This window comes from Protopterus annectens, chromosome 2.part0, assembly GCF_019279795.1.
Source record: "Protopterus annectens isolate FY-2018-M chromosome 2.part0, PAN1.0, whole genome shotgun sequence".
In the NCBI taxonomy this organism is placed as follows: domain Eukaryota; kingdom Metazoa; phylum Chordata; order Ceratodontiformes; family Protopteridae; genus Protopterus; species Protopterus annectens.
This window is the reverse complement of record NC_056728.1, coordinates 830,102,851-830,114,855: the sequence shown is the minus strand read 5'-3', so window position 1 is coordinate 830,114,855 and position 12,005 is coordinate 830,102,851. Positions and strand designations below refer to the sequence as shown.

The following is a 12,005-nucleotide window of genomic DNA, read 5'->3' as shown; positions in this document are numbered from 1 at the left end:
CTTTAGTGGCACTTAATATGTCAGACCGATGTTTCATTTGATTGTGCATCCTGTTCTAGCTATGCACAGCATTAATGTCATTAATCACATAATGTCAGGCACAGTTGTGAAAATTATAGTCAGATTTATTAAGGTTGATCATCTGCCAGCTGTGAAGATGGAGAGTGTGTGAAGAGATCTTTTCTCTTCATGGGGGAACTTGCTTTTAAGTTGCTTTCCATGTTATGGCATTTTTTTCTAGAATGGAAAAAAAATATGTGAAAACATTCACAGCCATAATTGATATACGCGTACACTGATGTAAACATTAAGGTGTCTATATATGTGGCCTTGCTCTAGCTGTGTGGGAAACATCGCACAGATATGGAATAACCATGGACAGGTGTTGTGTAGTAGGTTTTAGAAATTCAAATGTGGACTCCACATGTGGAAAACATATGCTTTATGACAATATTCCACAGTTGAGTAACATACTTGTTATATATGTAGTAAATATACCTTTAAGCCATGTATATCACAGCTATAATTTGTCATGTGTGTTTTCTGTTGGTATGCATACAGAAAGGTACAGGGAGATCATATAGTGTGTACCTCAGCAAGGCCAAAAACACATCAGGGAGACTAGAGATGAATTTCCAAGTAACACAGGAACATTGCAGCTCCTGCTTTGGAATGTGTGTTAGGCAGCTGCACAAGCGTAGCTATATTGGACTTACATATGTGGTGGAGATGGATGCATGTTGTTTACAGTTTTTTTGCAACTTACCTAAACACTCAACTTTCCCCACAATGTGAGGCACACAAAAAGGACATTAGTAAGCATCCTTCTACTAGAGAATGTTGCTATCCTCTAAGGTACCATGTAGCACTTGTAGCAAAGACGTCTATCTACCATTTCCCCATCCCAACTCACAGTCACAGACAGCACTGTATCTGTAGTATGTCAAGTGCTATAGTGATTAAAAAGCTGTGCATCTACTCAGACATCTGCATAACACTATACATAGAAGACACAGTTGTGTATGGGATCAAAGCAGGGTAAATGTTTCTGTGGTGAAGGGCAATAAACTGCAATGCCTTTAGTAGGCATCATCATCAATCCTCTTCTCCCATTTTTTATACATGGATTCAGGGTGTCATATCAGCAATGAACATTGGCTAGATGGGATGATCACTGTTGATGTGATAACCCAACCCTATATATAAAAAATTGGCAAAAGAGAGTTGATGCTCATTCCAGTACCTTTAGTAGTTTAAATGTGTATTCTGTTGTTTTAGTATTCTATACTCCATTCTGTAGACATAGCTTCTGTACCTGTGAAACCCAGTCCACAAATACAAGAAGACACAAAAACAGGACTATACCAGCAGATCTACGAAGGATCTACCAAGAAAGGGATGTCTTTACCTACTCTTGTAGTACAACTATAGTAGTAGTCTGTTTGCACGTGTACAATGCTAAAGGTTCTGCAGTTTATTTCTCTACTCCGCAGAAACATTTACCTGGTTTTGGCACTTTATTCCTGCAAGCAGTCTTTATATGTTTCAGGCATTAGAAGCAGCATGCACAATCCCTTGGACTGATAGGGGTTGAAAAAGACAGTCTTTATTGGATTGCTTGAAGATCCACCTCCAACCTCACTATTTCTTGGAAGATGTTGATCACTAACGTACTCATTTTGTCAGTATTAGGTAGTGAAAAAAAAACATTTTTGAAGTAAGTGAGGTAGTACTGTGAAGTGCTCACCTTAGGAGGAGCTTCTGGAGAGAATTACAGTAATTAGTGAACCTATCATCCTTCCTTGTAGATAAGTCTAGTTGTTGTAATTGACTTATTATTTCTTGCAAAATTCATAGTCCACCCGTCCATCTTACACTTGTTCCACAAGGACTTCTGTGTTTGGCTATTCTGTTCATCCTGGTAGAAGTGCTGAAGGTATAAATGCCTAAATTAGATTTCAAACAGCATGAAAACTATGTCAGTGAAGCCTAACATGAGACTGAAGAAGACTCAAGAAAGAGGGTCTTTTGACATTTGTGGGAAATTTCATACTGAGCAAGATGGAACCAAGATAAGAAAGCTCACTTGTTAAATACTCTAATACATTTCTGTCAAATAACTGCTGTTAACTCATTCACTCCACAGCAGCTCAGAAAAAGCTGCCTGCTTAATTCCACCATAGGAACAACAGTGCAGCCTGAGCTCATTTTCAGAAAATCCATTTCTAATCATGCAGAACACAAATGTTCATAACTCTTTAACTATAAGAGCTAGACTAAAAATGTAAATGCAAAGGTTGTTCAACAGACACTGACCTTTCCAACAGTGTAAATGTTGATAGTATCAAAGTCATTAAATATTTGGCAAGGAATGCTGATATTGTGCATTTTTTTACCTTTTTGGAAAAGCAAAGTGCAATATCTTGGTCAATGTACCATGCAGACCCATACAATTTGTATTTAATTTGTTTGTATGTATGTCAGCTTTAAAATTATATTTTAACCATTACTGTGTGATGCTCCTTTATGGAGATATTCACAGAAATATGATTAATATAATATTTCTCATAAGTGATAAATAAACAAAGCATATCTCATCACCTGTAACAGACAGAGGCTACATATCAGTGTAGAAGTTGTGCATCTCGATGTCAGCTTCAAAATAATGCATCATTTGTCTCATCACCATGCTCCCTTACAAAGATATGGGCATAATAATGAGAAGTATTGGAAATGTATAATTTTCATAATCCTACAAGACTAACCAAACTGTGATGTTTCTGTACATGTGTACAGTGCACAGGCACAGTATTTTTAGCATGTTGTAAGGAGTAACAATGTCTTCAAAATAAGGTATTACTTGGCACACTGACATGCTCCCTTGCAAAGTTATTTACCAAAATATTAAAAAAAATCATAATTTCCATAACCTAAGTCCAAAACAAACTTGCATATCTGTACATGTGTATATCATACAGGCACAGTTCTTTTACCATGTTGGAACTATGAATACTGTCTTCAAAATGAGGTATTACTTAGCGCATTCAGATGCTCCCATACAAAGTTATTTACCAAAATATGAAAAAACATAATTTCCATAACCTAAGTCTGAAACAAGCTTTGATATCTGTACACATGTACAACATACAGGCGCAGTTTGTTTACCATGTTGGAGCTATCAATGCTGTCTTCAAAATGAGGTATTACTTAGCACATTTAGATGCTCCCTTGCAGTTATTTACCAAAATATGAAAAAAAAAATCATAATTTCTATAGCCTAAGTCCGAAACAAACTTTGATATCTGTACATGTGTACAACATACAGGCACGGTTCTTTTACCATGTTGCAGCTATCAATACTGTCTTCAAAATGAGGTATTACTTAGCACATTCAGATGCTCCCTTGCAAAGTTATTTACCAAAATATGAAAAAAAATCATAATTTCCATAACCTAAGTCTGAAACAAACAGATATCTGTACATGTGTACAGCATTCAGACCCAGTTGTTTTACCATGTAGACACATCATTGTAAGTATACACATTCTTGGTGTAGCCAATATACTGCTGAATGGGTACATGTAAAGAGAAAAAGCAAGGTAAGGCCACCACCCCACTAATGAACCCAAGGAAAGGCAAGGGACTTCAGTGGCATGCAAGGCCATCTGATCTGTCCGATACCTGTGCTGGCTACCCACTCTAACAGCTGATACCACTACAGTCTCACAACCTCCTACAGTGTCAGCAGTCTTCCTTACTTATGCCTTTTCCCTTTACATGTGCCCATTCAGCAATGAACCTAAGGGATCTAATTCTGTATTACTAAACCCTTCCTGTCATCTAAATTCTACACATGCCTGATACTGCAGCATGGTTACTGACATATTTGATTGTACATGGGAGCACTCTCTTGAAATAGTTGTTCTTTCTCATCATCTGCACCAGCTCCTTCCTACAGTTATTTGCCAAACTCAGAAAAATATCATATTTCACACAACACAATTCATAATAGAGTTTTATTTACCATACCGGTCCTGTTTGGTCATGGGTGTTTTCCATTCTTCTCGCAAGCTGCATAGCTCTCCTCATGCCATTGTGGAGGTCAGTCCTCAGTTAGGTGAATGCCATTCCTTCTGAACAGGTGAACATCTTCTGCGGTGATGCTGTCATGGCAGATTTTAGATCTACCGACCCGGTGCATCAAGCCATGCATGAACCCATTCTGTAAACATCCAGCCTTGTGCAGTGCCCATTGACTGTTTGTTGTTTTCCATATCTGTCGAGGAATTCTGTCAGACCACAAAAAATGGTAACATAGCCACCACGACTGCAGGTGTACAAAAATTGCTTTGATTTGAAACCGTAGCCTTCCGAGTGGTTGACTGATGACATTATTCCCTCCAATGTGCAACACAACAATTTCGGGGTCAGGGTAGATGGAACACTTCTCTTCCAACAACTGCAGTACTCCACTCCAATGCATACCTCTTCTTGCAATCCAGTATACCTTCACACTGGATGTGGGGAATCTCAAGTTGTACTGGTTTTCAGTTACGGAGGCACACACAAACTTCAAACTCATACTGCAAGAAATACGGACAAAGCATACAATAACTCACACACACAAACTTCAACCTCATAGTGCAATAAATCTGGACCAAGCATAAAATGAATAGGGTCATACTATAACTATTGCTGTCATGCACTAAAAAATTGGTAGAATAACAGAATTTCTGTTAGCATGCATTTTTCTAAGGATATTGAAATATAAAACTGAAATGTCCGTTATTTAGCAACTTCAGTCCATTTTAGATATGTATCCCAGACTACTGCATCTATGGAACATGCTGCCCATCCATGTAAAGCAGAGATCCTCCCTTACCCAATTCAAGTGCTACTTGGACAATTAGTTACAAAACAGAAAATACATCCCTGGTTTGGCATCTATGTCTCTAATGGACAGAGGTAACCTGTAAATGCTTCATCTCCCAGGCCCACGCTTACACTTATCAAGGGTATCAGATCTTGTCAGATAGCTTCCCAGGACAAGGATACACAGATGGAACATTATGGCAGGTACATAATTTATTTTTCTTATGTTATCAAATGCCATTCTGTCCTCAACCTGTGGGACAGAGTCCCCAGCTACCTTAGACCCTGGCTAGCTCACCAAATAGATATGCAAGTACTCTAACAGCTGAAATATGCCTGACAGATATCAGCCACAAAGATAGGTTTAAATATATTTAATAATAAATAGTAAAAGAACAGGACTATAATCAGTAATGCAACAGAATAACTTCACATTTCAAAAGCACAGGAAATATTTTACCACAAAAGTGCAGGATAGTCTCAAATAAATGACTGCGTATGAGTTTTGGATATTGTTATTGCCTTATAAGTAAAAAAGTAAACAATGTAAAAAATATATTCTTCCACATACACACAAAAAATGAACAAAGTATAAATGTATACTCCTAACAGAGTCCTTGTGTAGTATATCAGATGACCTTAGTAATTTATAAGAAAAGCGTTACAGATTTTATACTCAACACAATACAGACTTCAGACAAGGTATAATACAGACATCAGACAATGTGAGAGTAGGTGTGTGCATGTGATGTAAACTAGCTGCTTGTTGATGTTTGAAGTACAGGGTGATTGTGTTGCTATGTGTAAGAATGTCGGAAATCTCAACTGTCCAGATTAAGCATCATAGTTTTAGTCTATTTAATAGAACAATTTGTGATTTTCTGGCAAATCAGAGGATGCAAGGCACTAAATAATAACATATATATTCATATCCTTCATACAGTCCACCACAAATCCTGTTATTCTAGTAACGTTTTAGAACAAAATTAAAATCTATCTCTGTCATAACTCTCATGTGTCCTGATTTCGCAGGCTGTCCAGATTTTGCCCTATAGATTTGTTACATTTCTTGAAATTGAACAAATGACAGAAAGAAACTGGTGTGTGTGTGTGTGTGGGGGGGGGGGGGGGGACCCAAATCTGACGTGCATTCATCAATGTGATAACGACTTGTACTTATGTGAATAACACTGACAGCTGCTGAGAATTCTGCCTCAAAAATCATAATGACTTATTGCTATACTGTAACTGCACCTTGATAAGGACGTGCAAAGTTATGCATGCTCAGACACAGGTGATAATTGCTGAACATATAGGCATTTGTTATATTACCTTGTGCAGCTGTTATGTAAAACAGACTCATTATCATCAGCAAGGAGAAGACCTGAGTAATTCAGTAAAATAGTATAACACCTAGATATTGAGCCCTTCCTCCCAGCTAAATTCCACAAATGACTGACAAAGGCGAGGAAAAAATTTCTGGATTCCCATCCAATTGTCCAAGTTTCTCTTGAATGGGTTAGGGAAGAACTCTGCTTCACATTACTGAGTAATCTTAGCAAAATGCAGTGATAGCATCAGGAAGATTCAAATACAGAAAACAACAGCAAAGATAATCAGTCAAGCACTACACAAAAAGAAGATCAGCAAAGCTAGCTTCAGATTAACAGAATTACTAGAGATGTCTGCCTTTAAAATACATTTTTTGAGAACTGTGCCTTCAACAGACAGATGCATTTAGATTAAACGGTTGGTAAACTGTACACTTCTGAATTACTTGTATATTAAAAGAGAAATATCATGTGACAATTTATTCCATCAAAAAACATAACACCATTTAGTTAAAAAAAAAAAAAAGGAACGAGTTGTGAAGAAAACGTGCAGGATTGCAATCTAGATTTCACATTGTTAAAACTTTGTATAACCATATACTTGCCAGCTTAACCACCTGCCTCCAAAAACAGATCCTCAAGGCTACGCAGTCCTGAAAACATGTACATGAAAGGAAAATGTAAGGAACTCTGTGAAAATGTAAAGTCCAGCTTATGGCTGGAAGAGAGAGCTGAAAAGTAGGGAATAGGAATATGGTATGGAATCGAAATATGATAGCTGTGGCGAGAACTACATATCCAGGAGGAGGAAGGAGAGCTCATTGTGACTCAGCCATCTCCATTTAACCACACTGCATCGGTCACTCTCAACAAACCTGTGAAATGTGAAACACTAAGCACTGCACAATAACATATTTTTTATAGAAGCTGCATTCACCCAGTGATCTACTGCCATATTTTCTGCTTTCATTTTGTTTGAAGTAATCTCTGCACAGTACAGACAGCATTAACAGGCAAAGGAGAGAACTGGTGGTGCAGAAAAGGACCCTCAAGACTGTATTGTCAAAATCAAAATCATTTGCTTATGTACCTATTTTCTGTTCTGCTGCACCTTTCTGACATATCATGCACCACTTTCTCTGCTAGGCAATGCCTTTCACTAAGCTTCCCATCTTCCTGTGACCTGGCTGCCAGTCTCTGTATTCCATCATCACTAACGGACCCTGCTCCTACATGCCTGTATGCTTTGTGGTTATTACCTTTCCTGTCAAGCCAGTAGGAATCCTCTTTCAACACCTGTTCTGCTAAGGATATCTTCCATACAAGCATTATCCGATTATTTACACATAACGGTTACAGAAGTGTTTTTGGCACTAGCCTAGGCTGTACCACATGTGTTTTAACAAAAAGGAGGGGGCACGCCACATTATCTAAATACAACACACCATATTTACATAATTACAAAAAAAAAACAAAAAAACATCACAACAAAGACCGCTATCTAAAACAAGTTTAGCCACTCAGTGTACATATTCAGCACCCGTAAACAGTTCAGACCAGCATATCTTCCTGTGACCCAATGCATGCACTTGAAATCTGCTCTGCGTTTGCCCACAGCACCTGTTTAACGCAGTTCTTGTTGCTCCTTTCATGCTGTCCATACTGACATGACTGCCAGTCTCTGTATTCCATCGTCACTAATGGACCCTGTTCATACATGCCTGTATGCTTTGCAGTTATTACCTTTCCTGTCAAGCCAGTAGGAATCCTCTTTCAGCACCTGTTCTGCAAAGGATATCTTCCATATACAAGCATTATCTGATTTACATGTAACGGTTACAGAAGCGTTTTTGGCACTAGCCTAGGCTGTACCACATGTGTATCAGCAAAAAGGAGGGGCGCGCCACATTATCTAAACACAACACTTCATATTTACATAATTACAAGGAAAAAAAAAACATCACAACAAAGACTGCTATCTAAAACAAGTTTACCCACTCAGTATACATATTCAGCACCCGTAAACAGTTCAGACCAGCATGACTGCACTAGCTCTAATAACAAGGGGCCTTAAATCTTGCAACCATTATGGGGCACAATTCACTTTGAGCGAACACTTCCACTACATTCACCTCTACTTTCTAAAAGAGGACACAGCTGCAGATGAACTGCTTGTTCCACAGTCAGGAGCTCTGTAAGCAGCTGTCTTTTCCTAGGTGGCAGTAAATACAAACTGGCAAAGTGACACACAGATCTCAGTGGTCTGAAAAAATAAATAGAGGGATCTGGCAGCAGTTCTGGTGAATGCAACAACTATTAGAAGAACAAAAAGGAACTGCTAATGCTGGACCCTCTATTTATTCTAACAGATCTAAGAAACCTTACACTGGGGGTGGAGCTGTTATGCAAGTGGCGGCTTGGCTGTTGGAGTCCGATTGGCTGCCACCACTTCCTTCTTGCAATGCACAGAGAATCGACTTACTGGAATTACAGAGTACATACTAAGCTGATTTTCAACGAAAATTCATATACTGACATCATGCAAATCCACACTCAAAAAACTAAGCTGAGAAAGTAACCGAAAAAGTTTAGGTACTTTTTCAACTTAATTTTTAACATGGGAGCTACAACAGGAATGTAAAGTTAGATATGCTGGTGGAAGTCACTCGGGTGTAACTCCATACAATTACTACCGTCACACAGTGAGCTCGGATGTAAGCACATAGGCGCTGTGCGACGGTACTTGGGGTAATGAGTTAAGGTATTCACTCGCTCAGTTATGCTTTCACAGACAGATTATAGGTGAGCTAGAGTGCAATACTCGAGGCTGCAATACAGTGTATGTCAGGAGAGAGTGGTTTATGAATTCCTCGATCACATGGAAGAATTGAAGAAGCAGAGGTAGAGGAGAAGCAGCTGTCTAACAGACTGCTGCAACATTCCAGCAGCATTCAAGCAGACTCATTCAGGTGACAATTACTAAGAACATTGGTCCTCTCGTAAGTGTGGGTCCAGAATAACAAGTGATGTGGTTAGAGTAGCATGTAAAGTTGTCTGCTGCTCAGTAACCACATCGGCAGTTTTATTTCACCTGCAATTTCCAGTATTATTTTACTTAGATTACATAGATAGACAGATAGATTAGGGAGATAAACAGAAGGATGGATAGATATAACATTACTTTCATTTGTAAGGAGACTGCTATCTGAGTAACTCCCTGTATCTGTTATTTTTTTAATATCAGGTCAGTTTAGGGTGGAACCAGCTCCCTTGTACATGGAATTAACTTAAAAAGACAAGTGCCTTTGTTCCTGCCAAATCCAGCGTATATTGACTGCTGCCATGTAATAGCTGCTGCTCATGTTTATTCAGGTTGTCAGAATGTAACAGAGGCAGCTGTCAAACTGTGCTATGCTTTAAAACTTTCAGTTATAAAAAGTCTCTTTCATTGTCCAGTGTGCTTCCCTTAATACCATTTAGTCATACTTATTCTTTCACTGGCATTTTTCTGCATTATTACAATTCTCAAACATGCATGCTTTTAAATGAAATTATTCACTGCTGTAGTATGAATATAGTAACTTTGTATTTGTCCTGCATGCTTTTAAATTGAAGTATTCACTTTTGTAGTATGATTATAGTAACTTTGTATTTGTTCTTTTAGTTTAGAGTTTAAAGTGGTATATTACTGTACTAAAAAAGGCAAATCTGATCTTTTTTTAGGTGCTTTCAACCATACCAGACCCAGGAGTGCCTTAGCAAAGGTATGCTTTAAGGCTACCATTACATAACCTTTACTGAAGATTTTTTATTATTGAGAAGTAAGATAATTTATCCACAAGTGAATGGATAAGGTAGAAGTGGAAAGGTGAAATTGTGGTATAGAATAAGAAGCAGAGAATAGCCATGCTGATTTTTAATAGTCTGGAATACAAAAAATGCTCTCCCAGATATGCAGTATTCAAACAGTTTAGTACATCTTCATTACATAATTGCATTGCATTACATATAAAGCTGGTCTTTTGATAGGTCATACAGCAGCTGAATGATTTACCCTAGATTTATGTGTTCTCATGCTGATCCCTTATTCAAAGCTAAACTGAGTTTTGTTCACAGCATATGTCCTGCTGCCTTATTTACTACTCTAAGTGTGTTACTTAAGAGCACCTTCTGATATAAGTATTACAAAGAGCATGCACGTTTAGAAAACGAAAATGAGTTTTCATTGTTTTCCATTTTTCATTACACATTTCCTAACTCTGGCTAGTATTCAGTATAGCAAATCATGTTGTTTAGATATGACTGAGTTCACAAATCTCTACTCAGAATCACTTTTTTTTTAACCCAGAATATGCAAACCTTCAGACAGACTGTGTGTAACACAGGGCCTCCCTAAAACCAGCATCAAGGTATCTCTGGAGGAAGGAGAAAATTTCCAATAAGGCACAGATATTTACAGGACCCTTAAGAGATAAATGTCAGATGATTACAAGAAATGCAAAATGGTATTTACTATTCTTCCAGTCAGATGAAGAACACAAATAATACATCCCATTTTTGAAAGATATTTGTAATTTAATGAAAACATCTCAGATGACATCTTGTAATTCCCCTGTGCCATAACTCTTCCTTCTGGATCCTTCTGGCTTTTTGGGTTTTAAGCAGGAAGTGTCAGAAAAGTTACCACAGGGATAACTGTGTTGTGGTGGCCGAGGGTTCATAGCGACGCCACTTTTTGATCCTTCGATGTTGGCTGTTCCTATCATTGTGAAGCAGAATTCACCCAGCATTGGATTCTTCACTCACTAATAGGAAACATGAGCTGGGGTTAGGCCATTGTGAGACTGGTTAGTTTTACCCTACTGATGATGTGTTGTTGCGATAGTAATCCTTCTCAGTATGAGAGGAACTGCAGGTTCAGACATTTGGTGTATGTGCTTGGCTGAGGAGCCAATGGTGCGAAGCTGCCATCTGTGCGATTATGACTGAACTCCTCTAAGTCAGAATCCTGCCTAAATGTAAAAGTTCCGCTCGTCACTGGTTCGGAGCGCAGATGGAAGGGGGATGCCTCTCTCCAGCAGTACACCGCACATTCATGGGGAACTGGGTGCTAAATCATTCGTAGACGATGTATAAACTATACACTGGAATTGATGCTGATAGAGTTTATAGTCATTTAGAAGAAAACTCAATTATGGAAGTAGAACAAAGGGCAATAAAAGAAAGTCATATGGAACAAAGGATCATTTGTTGTTAAATAAAGTCATAGTGGAACTGTAAAAAGGGGAAGAATCTAAGTATGGCATGGGTTGACTACAAAAAAGCATTTGATAGTATCCCACATTCATGGATAAAAGAGTGCTTAAAAATGTACAAGGTACATCCTACACTGATCGGCTACATTACAGTGACTTTGAAACAGTGACAGACCACTTTCAATTAAGCCATGATAAAGGACAAATTATTATCCCAGGGATAACAGTTCAAAGGGGGATATTCCAGGGTGACTTTTTGTCACCACTGCTATTCTGCCTTGCCCTTAACCCATTAAGCTGTCTACTTAACAGCTTAGGCCATGGCTATAATTTGGCCCCTAGAAAACAACAAACTGTAAAGACTTCTCATCTTCTCTTTGTATATGATTTAAAACTGTATAGCTCATCAGATGTGGAACTGAAAGCACAAATGCAAGTTGTCAGAACGTTTTCAGATTATATAAGAATGTCATTTGGTCTTGATAAATGTGCAAAAGTAACCTTTAAAGCAGAAAAACCGCAACACCAGTAAAACATCCGTTTGGGAC

General features: G+C 38.2%; 1 protein-coding gene across 2 annotated transcripts in view; it reads left to right on the top strand.

Annotated features, from left to right (window-relative positions):
- Positions 1–12,005, top strand: part of SPATA6L (spermatogenesis associated 6 like) — a 1,246,643-nt gene that overhangs the window by 864,565 nt on the left and 370,073 nt on the right. For both annotated transcript variants that reach the window (XM_044061101.1, XM_044061100.1), the window contains one exon: positions 9,926–9,966. In XM_044061101.1, coding sequence (XP_043917036.1) covers positions 9,926–9,966 — 41 coding nt within the window. The remainder of the gene's footprint in view (positions 1–9,925; positions 9,967–12,005) is intronic.